This window comes from Berghia stephanieae, chromosome 5 (genome assembly GCF_034508935.2).
Source record: "Berghia stephanieae isolate SIO BIC M18660-M18661 chromosome 5, UCSD_Bste_1.3, whole genome shotgun sequence".
Lineage (NCBI taxonomy): Eukaryota > Metazoa > Mollusca > Gastropoda > Nudibranchia > Aeolidiidae > Berghia > Berghia stephanieae.
In genome coordinates this window covers 70,873,387-70,891,127 of record NC_088364.1, presented here as the reverse complement: position 1 = coordinate 70,891,127, position 17,741 = coordinate 70,873,387, and the positions used below count along the sequence as shown (strand labels likewise).

General features: G+C 37.9%; 1 protein-coding gene across 1 annotated transcript in view; it reads right to left on the bottom strand.

Annotated features, from left to right (window-relative positions):
* The window catches only part of LOC144974207 (uncharacterized), a 14,808-nt gene extending 1,276 nt beyond the window's left edge, over positions 1-13,532 (bottom strand). Inside the window, exons 1-4 of the mRNA XM_078917122.1 lie at positions 13,488-13,532; positions 9,224-9,395; positions 6,809-6,936; positions 1,807-1,918 (exon numbers count right to left, since the gene is read on the bottom strand). Coding sequence (XP_078773248.1) covers positions 1,807-1,918; positions 6,809-6,936; positions 9,224-9,388 — 405 coding nt within the window. The 5' untranslated portion in view covers positions 9,389-9,395; positions 13,488-13,532. The remainder of the gene's footprint in view (positions 1-1,806; positions 1,919-6,808; positions 6,937-9,223; positions 9,396-13,487) is intronic.
* Between the last annotated feature and the right edge of the window lie 4,209 nt (positions 13,533-17,741).

Genomic DNA, 17,741 nt, shown 5'->3' with positions numbered 1-17,741 from the left:
CAGAGCTCATAGGCCCACCGTGTTTATTCTTGTTTCTAAAGCGTGAAACGGACCTTAGCAATTGTTCGCTACCGTTTTGACAGGACGCTAATCCATTGCAAAGTATTTTCACCAGATCTAACAAGACAGTCACCGAATCCTCATGGTGGTCAGGAGGAGGGGGGGGGGGGGGGCTTTAAAAAATCTCGGCTTCATCGGGGATCGATATTGTCTCTTTGCTTGCGAAGCGAGTTCTCTACCAACAGATTAATCCCCCCCCCCCCCCCCCCCCCCAGTAGGATTAAGGTTAATCCTTTCCTTCCCAACCACTATCAGAATTTTCCCCAAAATTTCACACCCTCCCTACACAAAAATCTGTTGTTTTTTGTTGTTTTTTAAACCCAAACAGAAATGCAACAAATACATTTTATGCATAATATTGATCAGCAAAATGAACCCTACAACACATTGTCACGTTTTTATAACTAGTTAGTCTAGATATAATAAAACATTTTTCTTTAAATTATGTGATTTACAAAAGAAATCTGAATGATAAAAGTGCTTGTTGGATCGTAACAAATGTGACGATTTTCCTATGGTTGGTAAGGAGAGGGTTAAATAAATGGCTAATAATTTTTAATGAATACCATTGCTAGTCACATAAAACATAATCAAAAGCGGCGTCTCAACATTTCTACGCATCATATAAAAGAGTTCCTTATCAACACTAGATAACCATGAAGGCATTGATTGATATAATATGATTTTGGATTTGAATCTAATTTTGTTCCAATGACAAATTGCTTTAATCTAATTTTTTTTTCCTTTTATTTGACGAAGAGCTAAAACGAAGGTTTTTACCAAATTATTAAACATGCTCTACCGGTTGAAGACTAGTCTATATAGAAAGTCGAAAATATTGTTCATATTTTCACTGTACGTTTTTAATGGTAAATTTCATAAAGGGTGAATAAAGGCACCCATTTTCTTGAATATTCAAACTCAAATGTAGTCATTTCAATTATTTTGGATTTGTGGTCCAGAGATTAAAAAAAAAAACCAAAGAAAACTTTAACTTTTTTATTCCGCAATATCCATTAAACGTGCTCAAAGCGCTTTGCAAGGGGTCCCTAGCCAACGGCAAAAACACTAGCCATTTAAGTCGAGAAATAGCGTCTGTTAGGCGATAATATTTTTTAAAAATTCGGACAGAGACAACTCAATTAACTCAGTCAGGAACTCATGAGTACACCTGAGAACAATGAGAGAATGTGAGAAAAGTGCCTTTTTCAATAACTCAACTTTGCGCCGCTCGGGACTCAAACCCAAAACCTTCCGACACGAAGGCGAGTGTCATACTTATACACCTAGACCACATCGCCATTGACTAATCTACACAACCAATTTATTATCGTCTATTCACCTTTTTGCTACCACGCAATCATTATCTGACGAAAAGAGCAAATTATGTCTACCCATTTGTGAACCCCTATGTAAAATTCAGATGAGGCCGAATTAATCCCCGAAGAACTAAGAAATACTGCAGTGCCCTCCGTACTAAAGTCACAACAAGATTTTGACAGCCTCAAAACTCTGGCCCAGGACCGTGGCCAATGGAAACAATTAACAACACGGATAGAGAGAGCAGCTATACTTATCGACCATGACTGAATCACACAATTCTCAGCAAGCGTCATTCGGACTGCGAAGCTTACTACTACTACTACTACTACTACTACTACCACTACTACTACTACTACTACTACTACTACTACTACTTCTACTACTACTACTACTACTATGTAAAATGAAATGGGCAAAGCTTACTGTTTTGTATTTCCACCCGTCTACAAGCCTGCCATTTTCAGTTGATGTGCCCATGTACTTGGAACCTTCAGGCACACATGCATTCAGTGGGAACTCTTTTGTCGAGTGCTTGCTGAAGAGACAACAATAGTAATGGTTATTAGTAATAATAGTAATAATAATATCAATAATGATAATGATAATGATGATGATGATGATGATGATGATGATGATGATGATGATAATAATAATAATTATAACAATAGTAATAATAATAATAATAATAATAATAATAATAATAATAATAATAATAATAATAATAATAATAATAATGAAATAATTATAATTTTAAAAATAATAATAATAACACAAGAAATCTCAAATGTCGATAAGTGGGCATATATCGATATTCATCAAAAGTCATCGAACTAAAATGTTACTGCCCCCCCCCCCCCCCCCCCAAAAAAAAAAAAAGTTGGTATTTGTCACTTTTCGACAGTGTGTGAAGGGTAATTATCACTTTTATGAACGTGTGTGAACGGTGTTTGTAACTTTACATCAGTGGGTGGATGGTGTTTGTTATGTTACGATAGTTTTTGAAGTGTGTGTGTCACTCTACAACCTTGTGTGGAGGGTGTTTATTACTTTAAATCAGAAGGGATTGTCTAGGGCAAATAATAATAATCCATTGACCTTGTTCAAATCTCATGGACAGAGAAGAAAACTAATGAAGAAGTATTAGAGCAAGCTGAAACTAAAAGGTTATTAATTCGTACAATAAGAAAAAGACAAATGTAATTTTTAGGGCACCTAAATCGACATAAATGTGACCCTCCGCCTCGAAACGGTATTAAGTCGGATTCTTCAATTTTGGGTTTTTGGTACCCAATCATTGCTTATTTTATGCTTTAAAATTTGATATCAAATTGATAAAATTCGGATTATTCATTGCCGAGATATGATCGTTTCAAGTAGGGAATGTGTAAAAACCAAGTTCTGAGAAAATCGACTTTGAAGTGAGGCAACGTTTTCATGCACAGTCAAATCAATGGGCAAAGAAATTCCTTCGATACGGGCATTGAAACTTTGACGAGAATAGTAAAATTTGCAGAGACGCCAATTTTCAATTTGACTCACAGGTATTTCAGACACCACTCGGAGGATTTCAATGCCGAAAGAGGAATTTCCGCACAAAAAAGGGAATTGGGACGATATTTGGTATTGTGTTTAAATATTGTATAGATAACTGATTAGAACTATATTATGATATATAAACATATTGCCGAACACAACCCCAAAGTTTCCTTATTTCCAATGAAGCAAATCTCCAAAACCTAATGGTAGTGATTGTAGTAATGGTGGTAGTGAGGATGATGTGGTGTTGGTGGTTGTAGTAGTAGTAGTAGTAGAAGTAGTAGTGGTAGTGAAGATGTGGTGGTTGTAGTAGTAGTGGTAGTGAAGATGTGGTGGTGGTGGTGGTTGTAGTAGAAGTGGTCGTGATGAAAATGTGGTTGTGGTGGTTGTAGTGTGTGTGTGTGTGTGTGTGTGTGTGCGTATGTGTGTGTGTGTGTGTTTGTTTGAGAGAGAGAGAGAAAGAGTGCTGAAAGTTCATCTTGTTTGTTTGTTTGAGAGAGAGAGAGAGAGAGAGAGAGAGAGAGAGAGAGAGAGAGAGAGAGTGCTGAAAGTTCATCTAGTGATAAGTAGAGCAACACGAACTTGAAAAGCCAACGAGGCTAAAGCTTGAGGCCAAAGTATTTGTGATTAGCTATTATTGGTAAGTACAGGAAGGTGAACATGAAGATTAATCCAGTGAGCGCATGTATGTGTGTGTTTGTGTGAAGACGGATAGAGAGAGAGAGAGAGAGAGAGAGAGAGAGAGAGAGAGAGAGAGAGAGAGAGAGAAAGAGAGAGATAGATAGAGAGAGAGAGAGAGAGAGAGAGTTGAGCTAAGTTTGTTTGAAGGGTTTTTACGGCGATTGCAACACTGATTGCAGTAGTATTGGTGGTGGTAGGGGTGGCGTTGTGGTTGTAGTAGTAGTGGTAGTGATGGTTGTAGTAGTAGTGATGATGATGTGGTGGTGATGGTGGTTGTAGTGGTGGTGGTTGTAGTAGGAGTGGTAGTGATGATGATTTGGTAGTGGTGGTTGTAGTGGTAGTGGTAGTGATGATAGTGTGGTGGAGGTGGTTGTAGTTGTAGTGGTGATGAAGATGATGTGGTGGTGATGGTTGTAGTAGTATTGGTAGTGATGATAGTGTGGTGGTGGTGGTTGTAGAAGTAGTGGCAGTGATGGTGGTTGTTGTATTAGCAGTGGTAGTGATGATGATGTGGTGATGACGGTTGTTGCTGTAGTGGTAGTAGTGTCGTATGGTCTTCACACCTCCAAGTGTGACTCATTCAGCCATTTGATGTAGTCGTCATCAGCTTTGTGGATAGCAGGATAGCCGCCCTCTATGGATGTTGATGGACAGTGAGGTACCACATGGTCGATGTCCTGATTTGGAGCGTTACAGGCTTGGCATGTTGGTGTTGTTATATAGCCCCATTTGTGGAGATTAGATGCTGTTCTACCGTGTTTAGATCGTAATCTGTTACAGGAGGACCACTGTTTTCTGTTTAGTGTGTAGAAACCTGGGAGTGGTGTTGCTGTAGGGTCTTCGATTAGATCACTGTTTTTTGGTTTGTTTTTCTCCCATTCAGTTTTCCAGCTATCAGAGAGGTCGAAATGTTCTTTTTTTTTTTTTGGATTTGTAGAACGGTTTGCGAGATTTTAGGCGTGATGTTATGGGGGCTGATTGGGTGATTATTCTGAGTGGAGTATTTGATGTTGTTTTCTCCAGTCGGTGATATTGTTTTTGTGTCGCCTCTTCTCTTCGGAGATGGGGAGGGGCAATTGCGCTCATTATTGGTAACCACGAGGTGGGAGTTGATTTCAATGTGCCAGAAATTGTTCTCATGGTGTTATTTAGAGCGGAGTCTACTATTTTGGTGTGAGTGGACCTTGCCCAGACAGGGGCACAGTATTCTGCTACACTGTAACAGAGTGCTATAGAGGATGTTCTGAGGACTGATGTGGAGTTAAAGAAGGGTTTATAATTTCAAAGTTCAGTTTTGAAACTATGTGAAGCCGGGTGGGCAGAGAAAGAAATATCAAGAAACAGGATGAGAGTGGAAGAGAAAGAATGAGAGAGTAAAATACACACACACCCACACACACACACACACACACACACACACATACACACGTGAGAGAGCGAGAAAGAGAGAGAGAGAGAGAGAGAGAGAGAGAGAGAGAAATAAAGAAAAAGAGGAGCGAATGGGGGAGGGGAGAGACTGCTTGTGCATTAAGAGGGCAGGAGGGAAATAGAGTAAAGATTGAAGCCTGACTGTATAACTCTGTGTGTGTGTGTGTGTGTGTGTGTGTGTGTGTGTGTGTGTTTGTATGTGTGAAAGAAACAAAAGTGAGACGGAGAGAGTGAGGTAGACATGAAGAAAGGGATGGAGGCGGAGCAAAGAATTGTAGGGATTGTTTAATAAAGCATTTTGTTTCAAAATAAGTCATAGCCAAATCAACTGGAAACATTGACCAAAGAGATTGCAATTAAAGAAATGGGCAGGTCAAATTATTCATTGCATTGTTTCCATTTTGAGTCAGATGACAGCTTGAGGAGGAGGGGGCGGGGCTTATTGTGTAATGACATACATGTAAACATGTTATTGAATTTGTCAAGTTTTTCTTAGCGTTCACCACATTGTTGATTGTCTAAAAAGGCTTCCCCTTCTTTCAGTATACAAAGAAAGCACGACAAAACGAACATCTCTCTCTCTCTCTCTCTCTCTCTCTCTCTCTCTCTCTCTCTCTCTCTCTCTCTCTCTCTCTCTCTCTCTCTCTCTCTCTCTCTCTCTCTCTCTCTCTCTCTCTCTCTCTCTCTCTCTCTCTCTCTCTGTCATGCCCAAGAGAAGGATGCACTCTTTGTTCACTAACTTCCTTATTTGAGCTATATTATTGTGTCCATCTACTTACGCTGTTATTGGGATATAATATTTGCATACCGTACTCTAATTTATATTCGGTAATATGTTCTCTCTCATATTTATTCTGGGTTTAGCGATTCCGCAATATTATTCCGTTGTCCGTTTAAAAACAACACTTTCTAATATCAATTGGATTCAGTAGTCTGATGTCACGTCGCCCAGCAACGGCGGCCATCGTGGGTTCTGAACAAAGAAAATCGGTACTTTTTATTCCTCATGTTGGCTAGAACTTTTCATATGTCTTGTGATCAGAATGTGTAAAAGTCAAAGCATGATCAGATTTATAATGTTTTTTTTTTTCTCCTCTGGATACGCTTTTATGCTCGTCGGAGAAATATTTCATAAGGGCGTCCGACATTGTTCCGATAGTTTAGAGCCAGTTACTAAGTTACCATACGTCATTACGAGAGAAGTGACGTTACGACTGTTGAAGCGTATTGAAAATAATTCATTTTTATTCCTCTCTATGAACACATTCTCTTCGTGGTCTATTCCATAGGGGAAGTGAAGAGTTCTTTTTGTCAACTGTTGCACTGCAGTGCCGCAGGGGGAGGGGAGTAGTTGTTCAATGTTACACGGAGAGGAATGGGACATGTGGGTTCGGAGTCCATACGCTGTGCTACGCTATTCATCAAGGAGTGTAGTGCATTGAACTTGATAGGGAATGAGATTAGCGAAAGAGTAGCGTCCCTTGATTGGACGATAGAGAGACAACGTCATGTTGGTTGTGTCACAGACTATGGGTGACGACCTAGGACTTCATATAGATGTCGCTGGTGACGACCCATAGTCTGTGACACAACCAACATGACGTTCTCTCTCTAATAACTTTTCCGCCGGTGACGTCACAGACCATGGGTGACGTCCAATCAAGGGACGCTACTCTTCCGCTAATCTCATTCCCTAGAATAATAAAAAAAAAAAAAAAGATGAAAAGGGGTAGATAAATCTACATATTATATTAATTCAAAGTACACTTATCGCTCTTACATGCAAGTTCCGTTTGTTTTCCTTTCATAAAAGTCATAATGTTCATAAAATACCCAGTCATTTCCTTGCCTCCCATGTTCATACGAGATTGCAGTGTATGAAAAAAAGTCGAAATAAAGTTTCGTTCTCTGAAAAGAAAAGAAAAAGATAGTCACGTTTTGTTATAAGGGCTGTGTCTATTATCGAAAAGGAAATAGAGCTGATGAAAGTAAATAATAATAATAATAATAATAATAATAATAATAATAATAATAATGATAATAATAATAATAATAATAATAATAATAGTAATAAAAAGAATAATAATAATAATAATAATAATAATAATAATAATAATAATGATAATAATAATAATAATAATAATAATAATAATAATAATAATAATAATAATAATAATAATGATAATGATAATAATAATGATAATAGTAATGATAATAATAATGATAATAATAATAATAATAATAATAATAATAATAATAATAATAATAATAATAATAATAATAATAATAATAATAATAATAATAATAATAATAATAATAATAATAATCCTTTCTTAAAAAAATATAGCATTGTGGAGAACATTGTGCTTATTTGAGTCAATAAAAAAATTGATACGGCGCACAACTCTACTGAAAGATTTGAAAATTAGAAATGTATTTTTTACAGATAGATAAACAGATAACTTGATTTCCTTTTATAATTTAAAGTCAGTTTGAAAGTTCGTTGAGTCAAACAGATGATATCATGAAATATGTACCGACGACACTTGGCTCCCAAAATCAACTAATTTTGACACTGTAAAAAGTTGTCAATTTGCGTCATCTATTTATGACATCAAGTATTATTATTACTTCCGTTGTGTTGTTTATTTAGCGGTGATCAGTTTTGTTATGGAGCATTATGTTCTAATTGCGTGTATGTTTGTGTGTGTGTGTGTCTGTGTGTGTGTGTGTGTGTGATTTGTGTAGTGTATACATGTGTGTGTGTGTTGGCATACTTCAGCAAATCGTGGCATTCATAGTGATATTATTCACATGATCACATGAAGGTATTTCAGTCGCCATTTTGATTCTTTTTTTTACTATAAGGGTTAGCTCGAGAGGTTAGTCATAAGTGTTATTAAAGGTGCTAGGGTGTTCGTTTTTCCATAAGTTAAGTAAAGGGGAGACATTCCGAAATCTCCTACATCCCCAGTATTCTTTAATTTTGTATTTTCACCGTTGATATTTTGTCAGGCATTTATTTATTCAGTTTGTCATTATATAGAAGTATTTTAAAAACTCTAGAACAAACCTTGATAGATTTGTGAAAGTTTAAAATTTCCTAATTTGACCATTGTTTTGATTTTCGGCCGCCATTGTGATTTGTTAAGTATTGAGAGGTAGTGCAAAGCAGTCCGAGAGTTGTTTTTTTTTTCTATTAGGGTTAGATTGAGAGGTTAGTCATAATTGTTATTAAAGGTGCTAGGGTGTTTGTTTTTCCATAAGTTAAGTAAAGGGGAGACATTCCGAAAGCTCCTACATTCCAAGTATTCTTTAAATTTGTATTTTCACCGTTGATACTTCATGTTGGGCCACATAGAAAAATCAACCGAAGATATACCAAATTACATAGACAACGTTGTTTACCAATCTGCCCTCATTAAATGATGGTGAGTACAGTATCGAATGAAAATAGTTCTTTCCCCGCGAAATTGCGGGCTTTTTACTAGTAATAATAATAATAGTAATAATAATAATAATAACAATAATAATAATAATAATAATAATAATAATAATAATAATAATAATAATAACAATCATAATAATAATAATAATAATAATAATAATAATAATAATAATAATAATAATAATAATAATAATAATAATAATAATAATAATAATAATCAACATCATCATGCAATTGCATTTCAATTATTATTATTATTATTATTATTATTATTATTATTATTATTATTATTATTATTATTATTATTATTATTATATTATTATTACATATTATTTATTATTATTATTATTATTATTATATTATTATTATTATTATTATATTATTATTATTATTATCATTACCAGCATCACCGCCATAGACGCCACCGCCGTTGACGCCACAAGCATCGCCAGTATCATTGCTGACATCATCATTGTTGTCATCGTCGTCATCGTCGTCAGCATCACCACCACAGTCATTGGTGTCATTGTCGATGTCGTCAAAACCACCACCACCGTCATCGTCGTCAGCGCCAAAACAACATTCATAAGATGATGATGATGATGGTGATGACGACGACAACGACGACGACGATGATGATGATGATGATGATGATGATGATGATGATGATGATGATGACGACAACGACGACGATGATGATGATGATGATGATGATGATGATGATGATGGCGACTACGAAAAACATACCCACGTAGAACCCTGACCATCACCAGTTAGAGGTGACTTGCTGTAAACAACGTCTACACTTCCAACCAAAGAGTGACATCTACACGGTTCATCACGAACCTCTGTGGAATTTAAGACTGCGATCCCCAAAATAGTGGCCGAAAGGATGCGGTGAATGTGGGACATCTTGGGTCTAGTGAGGTAAAAAAAAAACCCAAATTGTAAAGGGTAATATAATTTGTGACGAATTGCTTCAATCCAGTGTCATATTGACAAGATTATGGCGCTGGTGGGAAACAGAATTCAAAGACTTAAAACATTATTGTTTTATCAAATTATACTTTCATTGAGAAAAATAATGTTGTATATCTGATAACTTTTACTTCGGCTTTTATTTCATGTGATATATTAAATCCTTCATTAATTCGTACAATAAGAAAGAGACAAATGGAATTTTTAGGGCATCTAAATCGACATAAATGTCTTGAACATCTTGCCCTCACAGGAAAGATAGAAGGTAAAAAGAGTAAAGGTAGACCAAGAAAAACATATTTGAATAGTTTGAACAGCTGGGTGACAAAGAAAGAGAAGAGTAGTATTAGTTTTTTGAGGTTATCTGATCAGAGAGATGAATGGCGTACCATGATCACCGATGTCTGGCACAGACTTGGTACTTGAAGAAGAAGATATTAAATCCTACGCTGATGTTAATCAATACAATCTTTTACTATAAGTTATTGGGGAGCTCCATGGTCTGGTCCCGACGTCACGCTTAGTGATCGGTAATTGATGTGCATTTCGAACACAACAACTATCATTTCCAGATGCATTCATCGCCGCGTAAGCCTGTCTGACGGAGACTATTGCATAATATGGCCTCTCATGCATAATTGTGTCCATAACAACACATTCCGTGGTGCTCCCTGTTTCCACCGAGTTTGTTATGGGTGCGACCGAGTCCCCGGCGGTATAACCGGGCTTGGGAGTAGGTGGGACCCCTTCCTCTTAAGTACAGGAGACAGAACCCTCCAGTGAATGGTACACTCTCTGCTCCTCACTCACTCACTCACTTCGGTGTCTTCTGTATGTCCTATTCTTACTTTATGTACCCTTTTGCTCATACTTATGGAGAGACGGCCTTCATCGGCCTTGGTTCGCAATCGGCTAGGAGTGGAGAACTCGAAATTCAAACAAAAACCTGGGTAGACTAGACTTATACGCCTGGAAATCCACTCGTTTAGGAGAGACAACTCCAAATCAAACTCAATCCCGATCCTCTAAATGTGGGGGGTAAGTATAGAGCTAACAACCCTGTATTGTAAACAAGATATTGTTACAAATTCACCGACGAATAAACACTACCTTTACGGCTAGGGAAGGGATGAAGCTTCAATATCGGAGCTTATGATGTCGTGAAGTGAAAGCCAAAAGGAAGCTACAAGGCTGACCCCTCTCTCTCTCTCTCTCTCTCTCTCTCTCTCTCTCTCTCTCTCTCTCTCTCTCTCTCTCTCTCTCTCTCTCTCTCACACATCTCCAAGATAGCAGCTTGGAATATCAGAACAATGTATGAGGAGGGAAGAGCAGCTCAAATAGCAAAAGAAATGAAAGAATACAAAATCTCGATACTTGGATTATCAGAAGTACAGTGGAATCGTTAGACACAATCAAGAAAACAGATGAAAGAAAAGAAACCAAATTTAAATTGAAGGCTGGTTTTCCAAAACTCGTTAAGTCGATTTTTCTACTTTTTTAGACGTTTCCTCCATGAGATAAAATTGAAACGTAAACTTTATTTTAAGCATTATTTGGCACAAGTTCCCAATATTTATATGAATTTGAAGTTTAAATATGATAAAATTATAGACCCAATGAGAAAATTCAGGGGAAATAATCATCAATATCTCAAAATGGATAAGGGGAGTTAGGAAGTTTTGGCAAACCACTCTTCAATTGAATACGTCCAAAACACAAGCAGCGAAAGCACAAGTCCAGGAGGAATATATCTAAAAGAATTTTTTTTTTAAGTTTTAAAAAACTCATCAAGAAAGATGCGACTATCTGGTCTAGTGGTATGTCACTAGCTTTCGGATCGGAAGGTCCTGGGTTCGAGCCTCGCTCGGCGCATAGTTGAGTCCTTAGAAAAGGCTCTTTACTCACATTCTCTCACCGTACTCAGGTGTAAAATGAGTACCTGGTCGTTAACAGCGTTGTCTCTGTCCGAAAAAAATGGAATATCGCCTAATAGGCGTCATGCACCGTCCTATATGTTAAATGTTCCTGTTGGCCAGGGAACCCTTGTAAAGAGCTTTGAGCACATTTAGTGGATATTGCGCTATATAAAAGTTCAATTTAAGAGACTATATTGAAGAAATTGTGAAACAAGCAGAGATTGCTTCAGAAAAAGATAACATGAAAGACTTACACCTTTTCACAGAGAAATTAGCTAATACTTTCCCCAAAAAAACAACAAATAAGCCTCTTAGAGACAAACAAGGAAATAATATACTTAAAACATCAGAAGAGCAGTTAAGAAGATGGGCAGAGCATTTTTCCGAACTTCTCAACAGACAAGCCCCAGACAATTTTAAAAACATACCGCCAGCTAAAGAGATGTTGTCAATTAAATGTGAAAAAACCCTCAAAAACTGAGAGTGGAGCAGCTATATCGACACTTAAGGATGGAAAAGCGCCAGTACCGGGCATCATATCTGCGAAGATTTTAAAAGCAGGCGTTGACAAGCTACCTACGTGAGATATTCACCAAAATATGGGAAGAGGATGAAATTCCAAAGGATTGGAAAGAAGGGATCATTGTTAAATTACCCCCCCCCCCCCCCCCCCCCTTCCCAAAAAAAAAATGTGATCTCACCAATTGTAACAATTTCAGAGGCATCATATTACCATGAGGCCCAGGAAAAGTATTACATAGATATTACTGGAGAAAATAAAGTCTACGTTAGACCCAATATTAAGAGACCAACAGGCAGGTTTTCGTCAGAACAGATTATGTGTTGACCAAATTGCCACCCCTAGAATCATAGAAGAACAATCGAATAGAATTTACCACTATACATACATTTCATTGACTTCGAAATAGCTAAAACACTACGGCATCCCCGACAAAATCACCACAATAATCAAAAACACATATAAAGGATACTTCATGGAGGAAAGCTATCTGACTGATTTGAAGTCAAGACGGGGGTAAGACAGGGATGCCTTTTGTCACCATTGAGTCAAGACGGGGGTAAGACAGGGATGCCTTTTGTCGCCGTTGAGTCAAGACGGGGGTAAGACAGGGATGCCTTTTGTCACCAATGCTTTTCTTGTCAGCAATGGACTCAACCTCTTGAAGACCTGAGATGCACATTCCTCCCACCAAATCCAAGCATCAGTAACACACTTTATAGTCACCTGGAACAACTACAAAAGACGTCTAACTTCTACGTCATGGCACAAGACCGAAGGGCTAGAGCTCAGGTGGTCGCTGGTTCTGATAAGTAAGTAAGTAAGTCAGCAATAGAAAGGACCATGAAATCCACCACAGAAGTAAACAAAACAATGGAATCCAATGGAGTCTCCTGACTTCAATCTTATTTCTCTTTACTGATATCTTCTTGATTGGAGACGTGCTTCGTAAAACAAATATCAATGGACATAAAGACATAAAATGACCCATGACAATCGTTGTTCGTATTCATTGCATGTTGATGTGCACGTACCACATCATTACAAGTGCTCCTATCCATCCATCAAATATAGCTAGTGTCAGAATATTATACCTATACAAATAACTGTTTCTAGTGATAAAGGATTTTTGTACTGTTGTGCTTTGGAATACTCTTCAACAGTCCTAACGTCACTTCCTTCCTTATGACGCATGGTAACTTAGTAACACTAGCTCTAAACTATCGGAACAATGGCGGACGCCCGTATGAAATATTTCCCAGGCGAGCATAAAAGCGTATCCAGAGGAAAGAAAACCCCATAAATTTGACCATGTTTTGACTTTTACACATTCTGATCACAAGGCATATGAAACGTTCTAGCCAGCATGAAAAATAAAAAGTAATGATTTTCTTTGTTTAGAACCAAGATGGCCGCCGTTGCCGGGCGGCGAGACATCAGACTACTGAATCCAATTTCTGATATGCTAAATTAAACAATATATCAAATTGAGAAATTAAAGATTCTTATAGGGATGATAAAGATAAAAGAAGTAAATAAAGTAAATAAGAAAGTATAAATATGCTTAATATAGTAATTTAAGTATAAAATAAATCACCAAAATTTCAGAATCCTTTTCACTCTTGGTTTTGGTACGTTTTCAAATTAGTCTGTCTTCAGCTGTCTGTACCTGTTCATTTATACATTTGAACATGACGTAAGTATAGTTACCTCATGATTTGATCTATTTGATTAACTGAATGGTGTGGTTCGTACTTTACCGAGTATTTGCTCAAGAAAAATATTATTCATAAAATTAGAATGTTAGCTCTGCCCATTTTGAATCAAGTCTGATATCTAGGTAAGCTAATGTAAATTAGAATAGTGCGTCTAATATAAAGAATTACCCGTTTAATTCTATTCTATGGTCTAATATCAAGGAGTCAAAACATGAGTTCAACTTCGTCCATTACCTCAAGTTTCGTTGCTAGTTAATTCCCTTCCCACCGAGAATTGACATGGAGACATAACAAAACAGTGTAATCGTTTTCTTTGGGGTTTTTTGGGGGGGTTTTTTCTGGCTTTTTTTTTTACAACTAACTGAAACGATCCCCGTGTGGTGTCCGGGGTCCCTCAACTGAGAGGGTCAAGAATAGCCCAACGCCAAGCCAGCGTGTCGTAAAAGGCGACTAATGGTGTGTGATTCCTCCATCTTTGAGTCACCTGGTCCTCCAGGTTGGGGGTTGGCAAAGGGTTAACACCCTTTCCGTTAAACTCTAACCGTTACAGAAACACAGACAGACAAACCAAATCCTTTTTTTAGCTTGGGCGACCGAAGAGTTTCTGGAATATCAGAATTTATGAAGGACAACAGACAAAGCCGAAAGGACTCTGCTGACCCGATGACGTCTTCGCCAAACAAGCAGCTTCGAATTGCGTCGTGGAACGTTCGCACCATGTATGAAGCAGGAAAAAGCTCTCAAGTTGTGACTGAGATGAGAAGATACAGGCTGCATATACTTGGAGTAAGCGAAACCCACTGGATACAATCCGGACAGAAACACCTCAAGTCTGGGGAGAAGATTTTATATTCAGGGAGAGGGGACGGGATTCATATACAGGGAGTAGGAATAATTCTAAGCAAGTTTGCCCAGAAGTCACTGAGAGGATGGGAACAATGCGGAGAAAGGATCATCATGGCGTCCTTTACAACACGGAGTAAGAAGATCAGCATGAACATTGTACAGATCTATGCCCCAACAAATGATGCAACAGATGAGGACAAAGATACATTTTATGGTCTGCTACAACAAGTCATTGACAAGTTGCCAAGGAAAGACATCAACAAATTGATGGGAGATGCTAATGCAAAAGTGGGACAGGATAACGTAGGCTATGAAGGTATCATGGGACGTCATGGCATGGGAGAAATGAATGATAATGGTGAGAGATTTGCAAATTTCTGTGCATTCAACAGTTTGGTGATTGGAGGATCAGTGTTCCCCCATAAGAGGATCCACAAAGCAACTTGGGTCTCACCAGATGGTATGACAGAGAATCAGATTGATCATTTTTGTATCTCTCGTAGATTCAGACGTTCATTGGAAGATGTGACAGTACGGAGAGGGGCAGATGTTGGATCAGACCACCACCTGCTATTGGCAAAGCTTAAGCTCCGACTCAGAAAACACGGGGCCAGATCACATACAAGAAGAAAATTCGAGTTGAATGCACTTGATGGGGAAAAGAATGAGGAATTCAAACTACAATTGAGTAATAGATTCCAACCTCTTACTGAGCTCGAGGAGGACATAGATGTAGAGTCACATTGGGCAAAGATCAAGGAAGTCTACATAACAACTTGCCACGAGGTATTGGGGGTAAAGAAATCAGAACATAAAGAATGGATAAGTCCAACCACCTTGGACCTTATTGAAAAGAGGAGAACAAGGAAGGAACAAGTGAATGCAAGCCGAACAAGGGCTTCAAGACTGGATGCACAAGAGCAGTATCGAGCCATAGCTAAGGAAGTCAAAAGATCTGTGAAGAAAGACAAGGAAGCATTCATGAACAGACTTGCAGAGAAAGCAGAAGCAGCAGCGACTGGAGGACACATGAGGATCCTTTATCAAACTACCAAGACACTTGCTGGAAAATATGGGAAACCAGAGGTACCAGTCAAAGACAAAGATGGGAAAACTATTTTTGGAAAAGAGGCTCAATCTGAACGATGGAGGGAACATTTCAACTGCCTTCTGAACAGACCACCACCAGACAACCAGCCAGAAATTTTGCCTGCAAGGAATGAGCTACCAATTAGCTGTGATCCACCATCGATAGCAGAGATTGTGGGTGCCATTAACAAGATGAAAAGGGGGAAAGCTGCTGGACCAGACCAGATTCCACCGGAGGCTCTAAAAGTTGATGCGGAAAGAAATGCTGAGGCCCTGCACCCACTATTTGAGAGAATCTGGAATGACGGGATATTCCCAAAGGATTGGAAGGAAGGACATCTTATCAAGCTTCCAAAGAAAGGGGACCTCAGTAATTGTAATAATTATCGAGGCATCACTCTTCTTTCTATCCCAGGAAAGGTTTTCAACCGTATTATTTTAGAGAGAATTAAGAATGCAACAGATGCTAAACTGCGGGACGAACAGGCAGGTTTTCGAAAAAACCGTTCAACCACCGACCAGATTGCCTCTCTGCGAGTCATAGTGGAACAGTCTATAGAATGGAACTCTCCTCTTATTGTCAACTTTCTGGATTACGAGAAGGCTTTCGACAGTATTGACAGAGCAACATTGTGGAAAATTCTGGCACATTATGGACTCCCTGAAAAGATAGTAAACCTCATTAAGGAAATGTATGAAGGATCAAGTTGCAGGGTTGTACATGAAGATCAGCTTACTGACAGCTTTGAAATTAAGACTGGTGTCAAGCAGGGATGCTTGCTCTCTCCATTCCTGTTCATCCTTGCCATTGATTGGCTAATGAAGGAAACCTCCAAGGGAGAAGAAATGGGATACAGTGGACCCCTGGACACAGTTGGATGATCTGGATTTTGCAGATGATCTGGCTCTTTTGTCCCACACCCAGGACCAGATGCAAGAAAAAACCACAATTATAAACAGCCTGTCGGAATCAATTGGTCTAAGAATTCACCCTGCAAAGTCAAAGGTCTTGAGGATAGGTACGCGTCAAAGGGAGCAGATCAAAGTTAAAGATCAGGAACTCGAAGATATAGACACTTTCTGCTATCTCGGAAGTATAATTGACAAGGATGGAGGCACGGAAGCAGAGGTGAAAGCACGAATAGGAAAGGCACAGGCTGCATTCACATCTTTGAACAGAGTTTGGAGAACTAAAGATATCTCCCTTCAACTAAAGCTAAGACTTTTCAACTCAAACGTGAAGTCTGTCCTACTGTATGGATGTGAAACTTGGAACGCATCACAGGCATGTATAAGGAGGGTACAGATTTTCGTAAACAGGTGCATGCGTAAGCTACTCAGAATAAAATGGATGGATAGAATAAAAAATGAAGAAGTATGGAAAAGAACACAACAGAAACCAGTGGGAGAGGATATAGGAAGAAGACGATGGAGATGGATTGGACACACGCTTAGAAAGAATGACTCAACTATAACAAAGAAAGTATTGGACTGGAACCCTCAGGGCAGAAGATCAAGGGGAAGGCCACGAGGAACATGGAGAAGAATTAAAGAAGCTGATATACAGAGAAGTGGTAAGACCTGGAATGAGATAAAAAAGTTGGCTCAGGATAGAGAAGGATGGAAACTGTTTGTCTGTGGCCTATACCCTGACCCAGGGTGAAAAAGGCAATGATGATGATGAACTGAAACGATGGAGGGAACACTAAAAAGAAGGGGGGGGGGGGGGGGGGGGGGAAACGGTGGCCAATTTTGTTCGGCAAATAATTGTAATAAGTGCCGAAACAAGCCTGAATGAGATAATAGTTTTCGTGACAGGTTTAATATAATTAATACTGGTTATAATGATAATTATGATAGAATGAGTTCTGTCTTCAGTTGTTAATAATAATAATAATAATAATAATAATAATAATAATAATAATAATAATAATAATAATAATAATAATAATAATAATAATAATAATTATAATAATAATAATATAAATAATAATAATAATAATAATAATAATAATAATAATAATAATAATAATAATAATAATAATAATAATAATAATAATAATAATAATAATAATAATAGATCTTTATTGTCCATAAATATGGCAATTTGTCATTTAGTTACACTTGTTATAACGTTAAATGATAACTATAATATTGAACAGATATTTCACTCCTACTTATTCTCTCTCTCTCTCTCT